Raw genomic sequence first — 20,314 nt, 5'->3', positions numbered from 1 at the left:
GAGAGTGAGGGTGCCGGTAAATGCTGAGAGTTGTACAGATGGGTGGGCCGACATGATGCGTGATATTACGCGTTCTCATTTGAGTGCAGTTCCATTGTGAGCGTGGTGATTTATTTTATGTTGCTCAAAAAGCGTGCGAAATTTATGTTGCAGGTGCGGATTACGTGACGTTTTTTCTATCGTGTATACAAGGGAAACACTTGTCGGTTGAATAATCTGACACTTAATTTGTTGGTCGCCGCATGCAATAACCTGTGAATAAAACGGCAAGAATTCGTTTTTTTTTTCGTTTTTTTTTCTTTTTGAGCTAGTGCATCCATATACAATTATATACAGTAATGCTCACAGATTAGAATAACACTACAGAAATCGTGACAGAAAGGCTGCTGTTGCTGCTTTCGTTGCACAACATGGATGCATTTTATTTTCCGCAATGGCACAGCCTTAAATATTGATGGCATGCACACAGCCTCGCCACTGTCAAAAGTATCAGATATTCAAAGCAAGCTTCACGCGCACCTTCAAAATCTGATGTTAGGCTGTTTATTGAAGAATAACACGCGCAGGGTCAGTCGGTAGTCTCAAGAGAAAACACACGTTCAAGTTTTGACTGGTGGCTGTCTGCGCACAACAACATATAGCAAGACAGTGAGACAGCTGACGGGCAAAAGACAAAAGAATTTCGTTACACCGTTTTACCTCAGATCTTTGAAAGCTTCCCGAAAACAAGTACGGGGTGACAGCTTGGCCGCCTAGTTTCTGGAATGCGGGAACAAGAATCTTTGTACAGGCTGCTAGTTCAGCAGGCAGGTTTGCTGTTCTTGTGTTTATTTTATTTATTTAGTTTTTCTTCCCGAGTGCTTTCGAGAGCCAGCAGAGCGCTGAAAAGTACAACGACAAATACAAACTCAGCAATAAAACTTCGCGAAGTTAGGAAAAAAAAGTTAAAAGAAAACACGAACACGCCAGAGACAGCGAAGCTAGAAAAAAATGGGCTGGTATGGTCCTGGCACCGAGATTCGAGCAGTGCCATTAGCAGATGTCGCCTTCCCACAAAACGATGACGAGTCTCAAAGGCAGAAGCAAGCAAATATTGCATTACAATAAATGAAAGCAGCACATAAATCTGCACTCTCGGCCTTGTCGTCAAACTAGGATTCTAGCTATGTGGGCTTTCTCTTTTATACGGTCTATTTACACTTGAAAACCAGTTCTGGTATGCGGGCGTGGCGCTGACTTTCAAATGGCATCTCGAGAATGCAACTGCGCATTGCCATTTCCTTATTTGTTTGCTTGCTACATGCGTCACAAAGTCAATGTGAAGCACTGAGAAAAGTGTAAAATATCCTTCGGCTATATATTACTCACGGTTACGAAGCATTAAGAAAACACCTAAGTAAAATGAAAAAAAAATCTAAAAGGCAATTCAAAAAGAGTGCAACCAAAAGCGCTCGTTTACACACTGTTCTTCCCATTTCCCTTTTACGTAGCATATAAAAATTATTAAAATTATGGTGTATAACGTGCCATTAGCACGATTTGATGGCGAGGCACTTCGTAAGGGGGGGGGGCACTTCGGATTCATTTATACCACCTGTATTTCATTCACATGCACGCATGCAAGATTCACGCCCATCTTTTGTATTTCCTCGCCCATCGAAATGTGGTCGCCACGATGATCTCGCTATTTCTCGCTGACGTGACAATCACAACGTTTACGGATTCTCGGGTGACAAAAATCGGAAGAGAGGTAGTGCTAGTCCACATGTATGAAAAATGCCATTGCCTTCGCGATTTCTCGATCGATTATGATTGAGAGCGTTTTCGGTAAAAGAAGCAGAATAGGTGGGTAAAATTATCTAGCTAAAGATATCTAACATGGTCAGGGCTATCGCAGTGATTCATTAAACCATTCTTCGAATTCGTAGCCTTCTTGAGAAGCGTTTGCGGTTACTTCAATTACTCGTGCCTTCTGCATGTCTTCCTCTATATATTGCTCACATCGAATCCCGCAGTCCACCGTATAGCCGCCAAGAACCTATAATAATTATCTTATTTTGCTTTATTGACTTTTTTGTTTCTTCGCAGACGCTTGTACACAAAGAGGACGCGTAAGTTGACGATTTGTTTTCTTTTAACCCAACCAAACCAAAAAAGACTGCAGCTTTCAGTGACTGTACAGAATCAGAATTCAATATCCAGCGAAGCTGTCAATTAGAGTTGTTGCAGCAAGTTTCAGTTGCCTGTACTAAAATCACAGACTGAAACGTGGCCAGTATATTACTGGTTCGTTTAAAACCTTGTGATTGAACTTAGAATTCCTCCGATTTCCTCCAAATATAAAGATCGCGACGCGCTTTCGAACACTTGTGTAAAGATTTTTTTTGCAAAAGATGTATTTGATTAACACGCATTTAACTTCGCACCGATGTCCACAGCGTTTCCGTCATGTTCGCGAAATTCGACTTCCCTGGCGGTTGTAGTTATTCCAGGGTAGCTGTCTATATTTTGTGCCATTCGTAAAGTACACTAATAACAGTTCCGGAGCTCTTGCATTCATAATTTATTCCAAAACCAACATTTAAGCCACACACTTAGAACATTCCCTACATTTTACCTACACTTTACCTCTGAATTTCACTAAAGAGAAACAAGATTCATTCTCTTGTCCACCGACTACACCACAGAAACCAACTATGAACCTAGCATACCACATGAAATTAGCGGGAAAATGAGGATTTATTAGTTATTTCATTCTATTTAGGCCAAGAACGTCAAAACGTCGGCACGCGTACACCTAATATTTTGTATACTTTTACTGGATTTGATGTTAGTATGTGCAGTTGCCTTAGCAGTTAAAATTAAATTATGGGGTTTTACGTGCCAAAACCACGATCTCATTATGAGGCACGCCGCAGTGGGGGACTCCGGAAATTTGGACCACCTCGGGTTCTTTCACATGCACCTAAATCTAAGTACACGGGTGTTTTCGCATTTCGCCTCCATCGAAATGCGGCCGCCGTGGCCGGGATTCGATCCCGCGACCTCGTGCTGAGCAGCCCAACACCATAGCCACTGAGCAACCACGGCGGGTTGCCTTAGCAGTCTTGAAAACATTATGAATAACGACAGTATGACACTCTGGAAAAATGGAATGAGTAACTTCTACAAGGGGCTGTAACTACCCTACACAAATTAAACATTTCATTGCGATAGCAATTATATGGACACTTCAAGCGGATTTCTGCCCTGGGCGTCGCCATCGCCGTGAGGTTCCGTATAAGGTCCAAGGGCGATAAGATCGTCGCCGCGCGCCGTATGTCCGAGAGAAGGCGCCCGGGGGACGCGCGCGATCACGCAGAGCGAACACACGGCGGAGAGCAAACGCGACTTCCGTCGCGCGATAGGCCATGGGGGTATGGGAGGGAAGGGGGGGGGGGGGGCGTCGCTGTGCTGCGGCACAAAATGCGTATCTTGCAACCGGGCGCAAGGGGAACTGGCGACGCAATCTTCCCCGCGAAAGGAGCAAAGCGGGAAGGCAGCGCGAGAGGGGGGGGGGGGTTCTACTCTGCCGACAAATGCGTGCCGGTACGGGCTGACGGTGTGACGCGCGCACCGTATCTTGCAAGCGATCTCCACATGGCTCGGGCCTTTGTATGCGCTGTACATTCGCCGCTGAGTTTCCGTTGAAGCGATAGACCGCACGAACCTTCGCTCGCTGCGGCGGCTGCGCTTGCTGCCAGCGTTTTGACAGTGGTTGTCTGCGGTCAGCGAGTGTGTTCTATTCATGTTTGCTTGTGCGCACTGACACCATTCTTGTTAATTCAGTTAGTAAGCAAATATGTCATGTTTATGTAGCCAATAAAACTACTATCCCTACTCCTCATAGCTCTCTACTAATTTGCTATCGCAATTGATGCTTCGCCTTTCGGGCGAAACTGCAACATTTTTATCTTTCGTCACTCACAACATTCTTCCTATTTCAACAAACTATAAACACCGTGCCTCCTTCGGCAGACGGGGGAAAAACAAATCAATGTCTTACATAAGGCATGAGAAATTAAATAAGGCGACCATTCAATATATATTTTCAATGCAAATAATAAACCTGCACACTTCAAACTTTCTGCATACTTCACCCATACCATGGCTCTCAAGTCCTCAGAAGGCATGCGGATCCCACGCACTTTGGGAATCAATGCAATTGAAGCTTTCAATCGTGGTTGCTTTGACTGCCGATAATTATTGTTCTCCTCGTCGCTTCTGGTCGTGGTGCTCACGACGCTCCTCGTCTCCATGGCCGCCAGGCGTTGTTGTTCCGCTTCTCGCTTCTGGTAGTAGTGCTCACGAGGTTCGTCGTCTTTCTAAGGCCGCCACGCGTCGTCGCAGTGCCTCAAGTCTTCGATCCAGCGTACATTCGCGGTCTGCATCACATTTCGCTACGTTGCGCATACCCTCCTGTTCCACGCGACGCTTCTTTCGAACCTGTGTGTCCTTGTACTTCATACTTTGTCTGCTTTTTACGTGAAGACGTAAAAACTGGCATACAAGGTTTCTGAGCGCTTTTAGTCGTCTAGAGCCTCACTGTAAATTGAATGCCAGGATACTAGCTTACAAGCCCTGGGAAAGCGTTCGTCAATTCGTGAGCTACTCATTGCATTTCTCGCAAAGAGAGCCACCCTCTGTCGGTGTATTGTAAATAAATGGTATCAAACAAGAAAATATAAATTGGTAATATCTCAGCCTTTTCTCCTATCTCTGGGAGTTTGGGATAAAACATGCGGAGCCTTGTTTCATCGGTGCAAAAACACGATATCAGACTAACATCTGGCGCACATCCACTCGGTCCTTACGCTTCATGAATGCTGTGGCAGTTGAGGTTATGGAAAGCGCAGATGATGCAAAAATAAAAACACTGAGACATCACGCTGATATTTCTCTCCACGATGTCGCGAAGAAGCGCCTCTGCACATGAAAAGCTGCTCACCTTTCCCTTTTACCTATCACCAAGCAACGCTGCTGCGCGATTTTGTGCTGTTGCTCACATCCTATAGTGAACGTAAACAAATGCTAGAGGAGCGCCGGGAGAACAGAGCTATCGGTCTGCGGCATCTCGATTAGGTGCGGAAACTTTTTCGTTCATCTACGCGCGCCTGTCACCGAGGCATGAAAGGTAAACACCGTTGCAGCCACCATGCTGGCCATGGCAACGTTAGTATAAGGCACAAGTAAAAAAACAACTTCCTGAAAGACGATGCCGATGCTTCTAGTCTTCTCGTAAAGGACCAAGGGTTTGGCGCTTCACTGCAGCCGTTCGATACGCAATGCATCTCAAGTTATTGGAGGCATCTCCGTAGCTCTTTAATGGGACACTCTTTGTTTCTTAAGCAGCGACTTCCAGTGGGCCACCGACTTCCGGTTTGTGAGAAATTCAAAACATGTTTCTAAAATCAAAATAAATCATTAAAAACAAAAACTGTACGAAATAGGTGGTTCTACTTAATGTTGTTGATAGATATGACATCAGAGCGTACGTTTAGTTACAAATTGAGTTAGTTAAGTGACAGGTCTCATTAGAAAATAATTAGAAATCTATAATTTCCGCACACCGAATGACAGAATCTTACAGGTTAGATACCAGCCACATTAATACAAGTTAGCCCAAGTTTGCTGTGTCATGCACAACCGGAAGTGACGTCAGTGACGTCACACACAGAAAGGGGACATAGTAATTTACGGGCTAATTTCTAGCAAGAGGGGGGGGGGGGGGCAACGTCTGTCTCACATAGAGTGAACACCTGTCTTGCGAAGCGGAGGGCAACGTCACATACTCCTCTTCCCCTACCCTGTCTCCACTGCTCCCATGCGCATGCGCTCGCTCGCGTGCAGCTGTTGCGCGCGCTCGTTACATGCTCTTACATGGAGGGGCGCGTAAGTTACACTGCGCGCGCCGCTCGTTAAGAGGCTACGCGCCGCTCCCTCCTCGCCCTCCTTTGCTCCCTTGCCCGCATGTAAAGGCGCGCACTGAGCTACGTCATCAGTTGCTCCTCTATGCTTGGTAGGGGAAAGACGTTCGTTCACTCGCTCCTTCGAGTTCGGTTCGCTCGTCGCGTTCGCCATGGCTGTGTCTCTGTCGTACCATTAACTCAAAGTTAACACAATGAAAAAACAAAGTTAACCAAAGGAGTATACCAGGGCACACGAACGCCAACCTGTGAGTGCCACTATACCAGACACCTAAGTCAAGGATTCGGGTCGGCTCCAGCTTTTGTTTTTTCTTCACGCGGCGAACCCTTGCACGCATGCGTCCAGTAGAACTAAGCGAGCCATGTTCCAAGCAAGGTAGCTAGAAAACTATGTATTCTTTTGTTTTTCAAGATCGAATTTACAGTGCTGCTGTCTAATTCACAATTGAAGTCACTGGGAGTTCGCCGGGTCACATTCATTATAACATCACATTTTTAACAAACAAACGAATAGCCGAAAAGCAAACGTTTTCCAATGCACTCAGAAGATGTACAGCAGGGGGCTTAGAATATGGCCAAAGCACTCAGCTTCTCGAGCTCCCAAATTTTTGTTACTTTGCTGACACCAGAATGCTACATACAACGTAGAAACTGCATAATAATGCAGAAAGGGTTGTGCTAATCGGGGTTTCGTTCTAGCCTAAAGGTGGTGTTCCGGCTCCCATGAAATCCTCTGTGGATGTTCTTTTGAACATAAAAAAATTACTTAAAAAATCTTGCGGGTTCAAACACCGATATGTTTCAAGTCAGAACCAATATATTCGCTAAAAAATAGCGTAGCTTGCACTGGAGGCGCAATGCTAAAGAGACAACGGAGCTGATGGGCACCTGGCTAGTCCTGGCTTTTGGGCTAGGCTAAGCACTACCATGTCATCTGCAGCGTTTTCTGGAATTTATTGATTATTGATCGATTAGCTATTGATTGGCAATCGCAAGGTATTGGCCACGTATTGGGCTAGGCTAAGCACTACCAAGCCATCTCCAGCATTTCCCGGAATTTATTAATTATTTGTCGATTATCGATTACCTATTGATTGCCTATTGATTGGCTATCCCAAGGTATTGGTCACGTATTTGGGCTAGGTAGGCTAAGCACTACCAAGTCATCCCCAGCCTTTTCCGGAATTTATTAATTATTGATCGATTATTTATCAATTGGCTATCGATGACTGATTAAGCTTATGTAGTCCCAACCATGCTTACCTAGACTTAGCTACTTCACAGGGCTAGACTTAGCTACTTCCTTTCTGTACAAACGCCAGGATCGGCCCACATGTTCTGTTAACGCGTTACGGACTGACGGTCGGCTTGAACAGTTCTGCTGTTAAATTTTTTTTAATATTTCGTAAGCCAAACGAAATGACAACTCTCTACATATTTGTTTTTTGAACATTTCATGCGTATTGTAATATTGTGTACTACAAGGCAGTGTATGCGATGCTTGCGTTAATTTTGGGAGATATACAGCCTTGATCGCTGTGTTTGAAATGCTTGTGCTGTTGTTTACATTGATGCTTCTGTACCTGCAGGCTCAAGACGTGGGAATGCTAACAGAATACCACAGCTACATTACGACATCCTTGGTGAGTACCCTTTTTCTCTCACTTTTACTATACACTGTAGCTGGAACCAGGGTTAGAATTAGTTAGGGTGGGCAGGTAAGTTACCGAAACTTGATCTTCTTATAGGCCCAATACTTAGATGCTGATGTTGCAAAGAGTTTAAGACACTCTTGTGTGCTTTACTTTAAACAATTTTGCTAAGAGAATTATTTTGATTTCTGCCGTATTCGCCCACATTTATATTTTTACATTCGAATACCAACCGCATACAAATGACCATATTAGCTTTATGTGTCTGGCCAGCCTATTCAACTGAAGTCCCTTGCCAAATGAGATTGACTTCAGTTACTCATCGACATTTCTTCTGCAAGAAAAACAAACGTTTCCACACTGAACACCAGAAAGCTGTATGAACTCACAGACTGAACACCAGGTGCGCTGAACACCTAAACACTGAACACCAGGTGCAGCGAAATCTTACAGCTCACGGCTGAAATAGCAACTCAGAACAAGTCGTTATCATACACCAATGTATCTCCACTCCTGAACGAGAATATCTCGCAGTAAGCCCCAATTTTCTCTGTATTGCATCATCCAACTGCATGGTACGCCTATCGTGTTCTATTCCTGTCAATGTACCTAATTGCCTATAGCTCTGGAAAACAATTATTTTGACCTGGCTTCTTCTCTATTTAACTACCAGCTACATGCTATGCGCAATACACGACCTCCCAAACTGCTCTTCAAAATAGAGTAGAAGGTCACTGACCCACGTACTGTTCCAAAATACAAGCCTAATCTTCCTGCCCCCTTATGTTCTGCTTATCATACTTCGTACCATTGCTCGTCGCGCAGTCCTAATTAGGCGTGTCTTATCTACGACCCCTGCACACGTACACACTTACAGAATCGCTCGTTATACGTTCTTATTTTCAGCGATATCGGTAAGCTGCCGTGCATGAGTCGGCAATGATTGCGCTTTGTGCTGCAACCCTTTTACATTTATCTGAAAATACTTATTCCATAAAGCTGTTCACCTGTTGCTGATTGGACTAGATGAACGTATTTCTTCACAGCATACATAGCCTAATTACAAAAACCAACACCTGCTCCCTTTCCAGGGTACTATGTTACTTTCGGCTTCAAATACTATTCATGAGACCTATTTGACGAATGCTGACGGTCCACATGCGGAAGCACTATAGTAAGTCATCTGCAAAGGTACTGCTCAGGAAAATGTGATCTTTGACGTCATATTACGAAGATAGTTTCCGTTAATTTTGAGACCTTACTTTTTGAGATCCAACGTATTCATTACTGTTTTCCATGCATCTTGTAAACTACACTAAATAGATCCAATTTCCCTGCCTGACTTCTTTCGTAATCGGTACCTTCTTTTACGACGTACAATGATGGATGTGGAATTCCTGCAGACATTTTCTAACATAGTTACGTATACTTCCTATGCTTCTTGATTACGCAACACCTCCATCACAGCTGGTATCTCTGTTGTATTGAGTGCCTTATGTAAATATATGGTGACCACATTTAGAGGCTACCTATATTCTACAGGCACGTTAACAACGTAATGTTAAGGTGAACATGAGGAATTGCTAAATGCGCATTTATAAAGCCAGCTGATTCACCGAGCATATTTAGACCTACCGTCTTAATCTTAATATTCATACCTCCCTTATAGTTAATCATTTTTACAATACACAAGTCAACTATTCAGTCTCTAAACATGAAAATGCTCGACCGTCTCCTGTCCTATTAATTGATATCATATCAGAATATGAATACCTTTCTGAAACATTTGAAATGAGGTAATGCCGTAACAGGTAGGAAGTTTTTCAACACTGTACTCCACAGTGCTTGATTAGGTCAACTATTATTCCATAATATCCGGCCACTTTGATTCCTGGCCATATGCAATGAAGCCCTGTTAATCTCATTCTTATTCATAGATAGCACTTCAATACATTTAGGGCGACTGCATCTAGTCCGACTGCCATTACTGTTGTGCAATTACGCTAAAGGACTTAGGTGTGACACCCGACACAGCAGAAATGAAGGGCACTGAATACACACACACGGCACTGTGTGTTCTGCGTCGTCCTTTAGTCGTGTGTCGGCTTCGTTACACCTGAGGGCTTTAGCATGAGGCACCAACAAGCCGAACGTGCAGACTTAGCGCAGATATATAAGTGCACCTGCATAATTTATTGTATTTCTCGCTTAAAGGGTCAATGATCGCTATGACGGCGCTATTTTATTTATGTGATGGTGCTGTTACGAGGCTCTCCTGACGTGCCTGAAAATCCCTCGTTCGTTCCTGCGTGACCGGCAAAAAACCCGGCTAACCCTGCCGCAATCTCTCTCTCGCTGACACGTGCGTGACACGTTCTAATTATTCTCACAGCCTCCGTGCTGACAGGCGCTGCATGCCTGCCATCCTCGGTGTTTACATTCCGGCTTCGCAGCGCTGGGACTTGCTCCTGTTGCCTTTCGGGATGCACTCAGTTTTGAGCTGAAGAGCAAACAAAAATAAGAGGATTCGGCATGACAAAGACAAACACAATAAAAGAAAACGAACAAGCAGAGGCTTCGCCTTTTGTGGGAACCACGTGGAGGCTCCTCCCGTTTCATAACAGGCCTGTTGCGGCCACCGCTGGCATAACGGGGAATGTTTCCATCTTGTACCGCCTGAATGTGCACGGATGTACATCAAATATGCTCTGTAATGAGAGGTCAGCGGAGACGTGCAGTCATATATAACCGACAATCAGCGTGATAAGTGGAAAGGGTACAGAAAACGATAGTGTAGTTTTTATCTTCCTCAGATTTGTTTCCCCGACGTGCCCTCTTTTTATCCTTCATGTGAGTGCTACGCTTTCATTATATCGCTCATAGCATGCTTACAAACGTTGTGTCTGCTACTAAGTGAGCTTATATTGCATTTGAAATGGTCGAATGCTTGACTGTGCACGAGAAAACATTCACTTTGGCACAGAAGTGACTTCGTTTCACTTGTGATTCACCTCACTTGTGATTTCATACTCGCTTGAACCACAGATTACAGTTGGTGTTTCTGCTTAAATCACTGATACACATATTGTCTGTCCTCGCTTCGTCCAAGATAATTGTAGATTCACACGAATAACACAGAAGTACGTACATTTAGAGTCATGTTAGACCCTAGGGCGTCTCCTTGGATTACTCATGTGAAAATTGATTACGTGGTTGGAAGACCTGATTATCCTGTGATATTCCACGGTTACAACGTCGGTCGTATCAATATTTCTGCCTAGTGGGATCCGCTCGTCACAACGTCAGGTGAACAAATCTCGGGGTTGCATATCATGAGATTTTTCAGCGTTTGGTCAATCAAATTAAAGTCGGATGTAGTGTAGCGTAACACGAGAGGCCAAGGACACAGGTCTGCCGCTAGGGTGGTGCAGTGACTGTGACAATTTGCTGCTCAGCATAAGGTAGCGGGTTTGATTTCCGGCTGTGCCGGCTGTAATTTGATGACGCCAGTAATAAAAAAAAAATCGCCGCTCTTCCACTCCGTGAAGGTGGTCTAACAGCGAAATTGTCAACAGCGCTACTTGCGAGGGATGGGACCATGGGCGACGGCGTTCCTAGCGCGTTCCTCACGCTTTTCTACGACGTTCCCAGACAACAGTCCTTGACCAAAGCTCCGTATATACAACCATCGCTAACGTGAACTCCTCTCACACCACACTCCTCGGTTGACCTACTTTTTAACAGCGGAGTTGTTCTTAGTTGAGCGTGCGCCGTCACGCAGGAGCAGAGCCGGAGAGGTCAGGTGACTCGCTCGCCGGGAGGAAAGGAATCGGCCAATCGGAGGGTGCGCCGGGGAGGAGGAGGAGGAGGGGCGCCGTGGATTACTACGAGGTGTTTGCGCCGCGCGCTCTTCGCACGATGGACGCCGCTCGGCGCGAGCGGCACTCAGCAGAAACATATACGACAATCGCAGAAACAGAACGACCACAGCTCCGCTGTTTCGACAGATTTCACTTCGTGGAACTGGCTGCATTTTTCGTACACTGCCATTGGTTTACATGCCTCACGCTCTCCCCCTCCAACGCGAGTATTGGATGGCGCGATCGCATCTTTTCATCTGACCCTCTCACAGCATTCTCACATGGTTGAGCTCTTCGTTTCCTCTCCTCTCCCGCTAGGTCACATGGGTTGTAGTGAACGAACGATGGCACAAGGTCCGCAGAAACATGCTTCGCTGTAAAACGCTCGTTTACTTTGACTTAGGCATGGGGTATATAGAACCCCGCGTGGTGTAAATTATTCCGGAGACCTAGAATACTATACGTGCCGCACAGCTCCCATTGTCCATCAAAAGAGCGCAAAGCCACGGACTTCATGTTTTTAATATTGAATCAATAGGTTTGATCTCTGAACTATAAACCCCACAAGCCGTCTCACTATACTGGCATTTTATGTTATTTTGCATTAACAAGACCTGCACTTAATTTTTTACCTTTTTTTATCTTCTGCCTACCTTATTCTAGGGCCGTTCTTCTCCAGTTTCCCATTCCCAGTAGAGTAGCGTGTACGCGACAATGCGCTGGCTAATCACTCTCCTTTTTTTTCAATAAAGAGCTTTCTCTCTCTCTGCGTTGCCTTGGGACGTTAAGCCCCATGAATCAATCAAGTAATGTTAGGAAAACAACCACTCCATCCGTGTATTCCTGTGTCCTTGTCCTACTCATCGAGCAAATTATTACTCAATGAATTACCCAATCTATAAATCGAGAGAACACATCTCACGACGACTGTCGAGGGTAATGCGTTTAGCATTGAATCGACATTGCGACAGAACGTATTGACACCGCCGAAACGAGTTTTTTATGAGCCATGTACGGCAGTGGGACTCGCCTTTCGCGCTTCCGCAAGAACACTCGGGGATAATCTAGCAGTGCTGACGCAAAGTCTCCGCGTCGCATTCGAAAAGCATGGCTCGCCGGTGCGTGCGAACGCTGAGAAACGCGTCATGCGGCAATGCAGCTCCTCTCTCGCGCATCTTTCTAGACACGCCACACCATCTGGTGGCTCCGCCGAGAAGTCCGCGCGTGGCCTTCGCGTGGCGCGCCGGCACCTGCGAGAACGCTGAGAATTGTTCCCTCGCTTGCCGCACGCACAGTGGCACATACTCCTTGACCCAAGCTGGCGACATGTCCACTGAAGATGAACTTCTTCAATGCTGGGATTTGATTACCATAGGGCTTAGCCTCGCAAGCCGCTACGCCACCATGGGGAGTAATTTTAATTTTGCAACCCTGCTGTGCACACTGAAATTTTGGGTGTATTGTGTAAGGTTATTTCACGGTCCTTTAGTTAAAGCCAACTGGAGATCCTAAAATTTCTTAAAATAGCCCCAGTACATTCTCGATGCCTCACTACTTATTGCTTCTGCTGCCATGACCACAGTCTATTGGAATAGATTAGATGAGAGAAAACGTTCATTAGAAGAGCTGGCTTCCTTAATTTGCAGACAGACACGTGAGAACGTGGGCCGTTGTACATGTTCCCGTAAATCCTGAAACAATCTAGCCTGTTCAGGGTAAATGTTACTGCATTTTCATGCGATTCAATTAAAATGGGCTTGCTGTTTTTGCGCGTTATACCACCGAAGCCGCCAAACAACAGAGTTAATAAAATTTGTCCAGTGCGTTCCATGTGTTGGATACCTTACAAGATAGATTAAACAATAAAAGAACCACAAGCAGGAAGCGAAGTCGTGAAGGGATGAGACTATCGGTATGATTTATTCCCACGGCACTTGCGCTGAATTCATAAGGTGTCTAAGCTTAAAATAAATGAGCGCTGCTACTACCCCACTGCGACCGTTCTTGGTGGGAAAAACTGGATTCATTCTGAAATAAAGGTCCTAATATCATTAACGTAATGTGAGCATAAGTGTCAGCATATTCCGGGCGAATGTGTTTGCGGTGGTTAAGCACTGTTTAAAGTTTTATCATGCCTCTCATTGCTCTCAGCTTCATATTGAACTGGTCAAATACTCCATTTTACTTGTAAGCACATCACTCTTATCGACCAGAAACCACTCTTTCAGCGTCACACTCTTGAACGTAGTTGAAAGAAAAAGATAAAACTTATCTCTCTCCTGCATGGTGCTCAAAAACGCTAACTTGATGGCAGACCGTGCACTTGCATATACAAGTTATGGATCTTTTTCCGGAGCGTGCAATAGTTTTGCCGATAAAAGTTCCGCCGAGTGTGTTTCTGGTATTTTCCGAAGGTCATCGCAAAATTTCTTGTGTGAAAAATGAGCGTGCGTCCTGTTGAAACAAAGGTGAGGGTAATGGAGAAGTAAAGTTACACTAAGGGGCACAATTATTTATACTTAGCCATTTTTCACTTTGTTTTATCTAGGAAGATGATAGAAGTGTAAAAAAAAACGAACCGAGAAATAGCAGGTAGTGCGGAACATGAGCATTTACTTCCTTATATTCTTCTCTTATCATCTTGTTTCTGAAGTTGTGTTCCCTCTGAACTTCGGAGCCACAGGCTTTCGTGATAAAATGTTATCCTTTGGAAATGCCTTCTAAGTGACTGTTCAGTTTACCAAAACAATCTAAACGACACCCTTCGTGACATTAAAATGCTGAAGATAAAAGGGTGCAGCACCATAGCAGCGACAAAAGTGCCGTCACTTACCCAAGATAAAAAATGCGATTTCTTTCACTGTCGGAAAACTGTCGGAAAACTGCAGCGCCAGAAGGTTTTGATTGAGACAACACTGCAATCCACTCTTACAAGTCAGGTTTTGATTGGCTTTTCCAGCGCAAGAAACAACACGGACGACAGAGAGGCACACACGGACAGCGATGGGTGCTTCTCTGACATCCGTGTTGTTTCTGACGCTGGAAAAGTCGATTCGAAGATGAATCACGTCCACATAGCTCGGCTGTCAGTGCTGTTAACTTACAAGTTAAGCCTAAAACAATCGACTTTGAGTAATTTATTGCCTGGTCGTACTTTTCCACAGATATCTGTCACAGAATCGTTAAAATCTGCAATGTCTCGAAAAATTGAGCCTTCAGCACAATAAAAAATTATGAGCAGATAATACCATTACCTTATTTCATTTCATTCCAACCTGCGACTCATTGCTGGCATTATGCATGATAAGAATGGCGCAGAGTAAGAGCATATTTGGGGTTTCTTGACCGCTTTATGCCATCAGGAATAAAATTGAGTTCCTCGCGTCTAACAAAAGAACTCATGCCAGTGGTAAAGGCAAATCCTCATTACGCAGTGACAATGAGTAACAAATAAGCTTTCTTCCTCACTTTATTAAAGCGAAGCGACTGCTGCTGCTGCTGCTGTCTGGCACACCTCGTCGAGGGGTGGTTCGGAGCGTGTATATAAAGGGCACGAACGCGGCAGAAAAAAAGGGCCGTGCGAGAAACTCGTTTGGACCTTTGCACCGCGTAGAATGTGCACAATGCCCTCTGGAGCTCCTTGGGCGTCCCCACATTAGCCTCTTGACAGCTATAATTATGCGTAACCCACTGCAAAAGCATTGCACAAATTGCAGCGCTTACCTTTCTATTAACGTGAAGGTCCAGAGGCAAGCTAGATAGAATGGTAGAGAGGAGGGGGGAGAGGAGGCAGAGAATTGGTAGAACCAACACAGTCGCGGAGCGAGTGAACAGCCTTGCCACTCTCCGCTCGCAGTTCCCATACAAGGGGTGGCGAAGAGAGATAGGTCCGCTAGTAGCACAATGTCGTCTGCGTACATCAATCCAGGGACCTTCTGTTGCACCATTTGTCCATTACGCATGTAGGATAAATCAAAACCTAATTCGCTGTTTTCCAGTCGTCTTTCTATGCCCTTGACGTAAAGCGTGAACAACAATGGTGACAGAGAGAGGGCATCCTTGCTTCAATCCTTGGTGAATTCCCACCATTTCATTTCCTTTTCGGCCTTCCCATGCCACTTGTACTTGGTTGTCTCGATATATTTCCCTCAGCAGCTCCACGAAATCGTCATCTATACCTTCGTATTGAAGAATATCCCACAACAATTCCCTGTCTACGTTGTCATAAGCTCCTTTAATATCTAGAAATGCTACCCATAAAGGTCTTTTCTGAGCTACTGAAATCTCTATGCACTGAGTTAGTACAAACATATTGTCTTCTAAGCGTCTGCCTGGCCTGAACCCATTCTGTAGTTCCCCCAATACACCGTTTTCCTCCACCCACTTCGACAGTTCTAATTTTATGGCTTGCATTGCCATTCTATATATCACCGACGTTACTGTAACTGGCCTGTACGAGCTCGTCTTTTCCTTATCTCCTTTGCCTTTGTAGATGAGATTCATCTTGCTTTCACGCCATCCAACGGGAATATTCTTTGTTCTAATCACTTGCTCTATGGCATTAGTCAGCAGTGCCTTGCTTTTTGGACCGAGGTTTTTGATTAGCTGTATTGGGATTTCATCGGGTGCTGCTGTCGTGTTGTTAGGGACATTTTCTGCTGCCTTTTTCCAATAAAAGCTTTCTATGCTGAATTTTGATCTCTCAAGCCTCTCTGTTGTTGCTGGATCTGTTGTCTGAACTACGCTTTTTCTCGTACCGAAGTTATGCCTGATAACGTCTGTGATGTACCGCAACGCATCATCGCCTTCATAGATGTTACCGTCTTCATCCCTTATAGCCGTTTGCGAGTTTCTAGTTGGAGCTCCGAGTGCTTTTATATGGTTCCAGAATCTTTTTGGGGCGCCTTTGTCTCTTTTGTGAATATTATGCACCCAACGTTCACTTGTTCGCCAGCGGCGTGCTGGCGAACAGCGCCGCGAACGGCAGCTGTCAAAGCACTGGCATGTGAAGCAGATGACGGGACGAAGGCGCTCGGTGCTTCCAGTGATTTCGCACTGCGAGTTTTAAGGGCTGACGTACCGGAACGCCCATTTTCGTGTGTTTGCTTTTGAGAAGGGTCGTCACTTGTACCAGGCAGATCACATTCGTAGCATCAGGTACTACGTGAAGCAGAAAACGAGCACAAATTGCGATGCAAATGAACCACGCGAACAAAGCTCACCGCGGCAAGCTAAGACGGGGAACTCCAGTGGTTATGTTCCAGATATTTTTTTTTGCTGTGCGCGTTAACATTGTCGAGTATTTATTAATGTAAACAGGCGAATAATTCAAGAATTATGGACAAAAAGAAAGAGACGTACGTCTCTCTTTTTCTGTTTCTTGAGCTGCTTCGCCGATTCCACATGTGTGAGTAAGTTCCCGTTCTCTGTCAATTGTAATTGTTTTTATCTTTGCAATGCTTCACCATTCGTAATATCTTCTAAACTATGCCAGTCTTCAATCATGGTACATTTGCCACAGCTTAGAGCGATGAGAGCCGTCTCTGGCGGCGTGTGTGAACACGCCGCCACAGACAGCGTGTTCGACGGCGAACGCGGCTGCGTTCGCCGTCGATGCACAGCAAACAGTCATGTGCCGGACGCAAGCAGAATATGAAAGCGCGAGAAAGGAAAGTATACCCTATAATGGAAAGATTGATACACTGATAAGACGGCAAACTGACGACTACAAATCAAAGTGTTCACCTTCGGGGCCCAAGCTCCGGAGCCGTTACACCAGGAGGCGAAGAGAGGTGATTCACAAGGGACACGAAGCTCATGCATATTAACGGCTCTTTTATTAATGTTTGAACAACTAGGCCATAGCAAAGCAGCATCAGACACGTACGTACAGTGCTCAACGATTGAAGCTCGATTCTCGGAGCGGGTGGCTGCTGCCGTGTATTTTTTTTTGCGATTTTGAATTTTTTTAATTTTTTCGCACCACAGGCAAACGCTAGGTGATCGCCGGGGAACCGAATGCAGTCACAGTGTGTCACAAATGTTCTCGCTTTCACTGTACACTACGACCACGGTGTAAGATATATACTCTTACACCAAGACCACGACGAATTAATTTGGTGTCCCCAGAGCTTACAGTCGGTGCAAGAAGCGCTGGCGACCATGCCCTTCGACTACCGCGTTTTAATTGCTGAGCACTGTACGCGGCGTAGCCTACAGAGATCAAATATAACATCTTTTTTTCCATGCCAACCAGATGCGGCTGATCCGACCGTTCACCACCCTTTCCGATCGCCCTTTCCTACTTTCCCCCGTCGGCTAGCCTTCCACCCTTTTAGATCGCCCTTTCCTACTCTCCCCCGTCGGCTAGTCTTCGCGCCTGCTTTACGGTTGATCGTGAGGAAGAGTACCCTCTGGATGGCGCCTCACGACGGAAGTCGGTGGAAGTAATCCTGACAGGGGGGGCGCGTGAAGCGTCTACCACATCTCCTCCGGAACCACGGAGCAAGTGACCGGAACGGCAGCGGCGCGCGCTCAGTGGCTAAGACGCATGCGTGACGCAAGCAGTTGTACCTAAAGTCCCTATATAAGAAAATTACCGCCATCATTTGAAAAACGCCGCTTCTCTCTCTCCTGTATCTCCGATTGGACGATGATAGCGCGCGCTTTTCACTTCTTTATATTTTCCTTTTTTCCGCCTCAGAGCCATGTTGAAAGTCCTTTGCGCAGCCGCAGTCGCTGGCGGCGGCGGCGGCGCGCGCCCGGCCTGAAAGCTTCAACGTGGACTTTCTAGGTGCGCCACCGTCGACTTGGCTTTCGCAAGCGCTTTAGGAGAGGAGGCGGCGGAGGAAAGTGTAGATGGCGGTACTTTTCTTATATAGGGACTTTAGTTGTACCCACTGGTTAGCGTCACATCGCGGCAACTCACGGAACTAAGGCGCACCAACGGCTCCCATTGCCTAGCCACGCCGATTGCACTAGCATTTAAAAAAAATCAGGGAGGCGCCTGTCGTGTACCCGGCGATTATAGCTGGTCATGTCCGCTCTTCAGCTCAGACGTCTTTTCTCATAAGGGCTGTATGGTGACAGATCATGCGTTAACCCAGGTTTATTTCCTCGTTCCTCCACTGCAGGACCTGCACACAGTCGACCTGCGGTCCTTCCACAGTTCACGCTGCAACGTGACCGGCTTTCGCATGGTGACTACGGCAGAGTTGCCTTCGCTCTTGGAGCAGCGTGAACCGAAGCCCATTAGCGGCGTTGAGGACTCGTTGGAGCTTCTGTCGCCAAGAGCTAGGCAGATCTTCTCCAGCGTAAAGGTGGGTGTCATATTCTAGGTGTGGTCTGTCAGGTGAAACGTTGATTTCTTTTGACAAAATAGAAGATAACCGACGTGTTTGATAACGGTACAATGCAGCATCACGTGCGAAATGCTGGGCAGCCACATTTAGTTTTAACATCTAATTTTGCCAAAACAGTTATTAGAGCTCAGATTTTCATGGCACAATCAACAAAAATCCACAGGAAGTTGCGTTCAGAGTGCGTTGAAGATATTAAAATGTAATCGAACTGATAATTCACCCATGCTTTTGATTGGAAAGCCTCAACATGACTGAGAGAAATTGAAGTTACTTTGTGATATCTCTAACAGGATATACAGCTGAATAGCCTGAGGGCGCATTCAAACAGGCGAATCAATGAGGTCATAAGACCAACTTGATCACACAGCTATGGTCGCAAAAAGGCCACTTTGGCAAAAGAGAAAAAAATTTGTGATCAGTCGCTCTCTGCTAAAACATTAGCTGTGGTACCTGGAGTCACGAATACATTTAACAAATCCGTGGTGATTCGGGCAGGGCGTCGAAATGTGCGGGCACTCAATTTAAGTTGGACAAAGCCCGGTCTGCTGCTCCGGTGAAATAGCGACGTAATCGCTACAAACAGATGCCACGTGGCAAGGACGCATTACCACGGCCGGAGCGCGCCTCCCGGAACCCGCATAAGTGCTCTCGACTACAACACTTAACGCGTGTTGCCGTAGCACCAGAGGCAAGAGCGTTTCTGAAGCCTACTAGATAACGAACTCTGCTCAGCTTCACTATGCCGCCATTAGATTACGTAGTTTTCTCGCTTTGAAAAAAGGACTGGCGCTATCATGCCCATAACCATTGTTTAAACGGTACCAGAACGCATGCTATCTTTAAGAGCTACCTGGCACACTTATGATGCGTCCTACAGTTATTGCATTGACTGTCACTAAGCTGTGAGAAGCAAAAAGAGACGCAGTTATAGCAGCTCTGAATTACATGTGGTAATGAGACTGTGTGACACTTGCAGCCAAAGAAGGAGTTGAATAATGCACGAATTGGGTGGAAATGACACGAAATGAAAGCACAGGGCGAACCCTTCTTGTTACTGTGAATTCAAATAGACCAGTTTTAAAGACTACAATGTTGCATTGCTCACCAATTTTCAAGATACCTGTGGCCCAGGTTCGGTTATTTTTACGTGGAGAAAAGTGTTATCGTCGCCAAATGAAAACATGTTGTTTCGAATGTTTTCAGTGTATGTTTTATCGCGTGTGTGAGCAAACTTGCACTGACACACGCCAACATGCTTTCTGGCGTATGCTGAACGCCATTCGCAGTGGGAAGCGCCACTGGCTACTCTTACTTCAATTTAACGCAATTTATTCCACATTCTGATACGTTACTCAGAAATCTATTCCCATGAGCTATTTGGTTAAGTTGTAAGGGCCAAGCACAATTTCATATAAAGCAAACTGAAAACTTGTTTTTTTCAGGCCACGGCGAACATAATTTTCACACACATGCAC

The 20,314-nt window shown here is 45.5% G+C and overlaps 1 protein-coding gene across 1 annotated transcript in view; it reads left to right on the top strand.

Moving 5' to 3' along the window:
- The window catches only part of LOC119461601 (glutamate receptor ionotropic, kainate 2), a 237,773-nt gene that overhangs the window by 166,285 nt on the left and 51,174 nt on the right, over positions 1–20,314 (top strand). The window contains exons 5-6 of the mRNA XM_037722955.2: positions 7,556–7,609; positions 18,612–18,797. Coding sequence (XP_037578883.1) covers positions 7,556–7,609; positions 18,612–18,797 — 240 coding nt within the window. The remainder of the gene's footprint in view (positions 1–7,555; positions 7,610–18,611; positions 18,798–20,314) is intronic.

This window comes from Dermacentor silvarum, chromosome 8, assembly GCF_013339745.2.
Source record: "Dermacentor silvarum isolate Dsil-2018 chromosome 8, BIME_Dsil_1.4, whole genome shotgun sequence".
Classification (NCBI taxonomy): domain Eukaryota; kingdom Metazoa; phylum Arthropoda; class Arachnida; order Ixodida; family Ixodidae; genus Dermacentor; species Dermacentor silvarum.
This window is presented reverse-complemented; position numbering and strand designations above follow the sequence as displayed.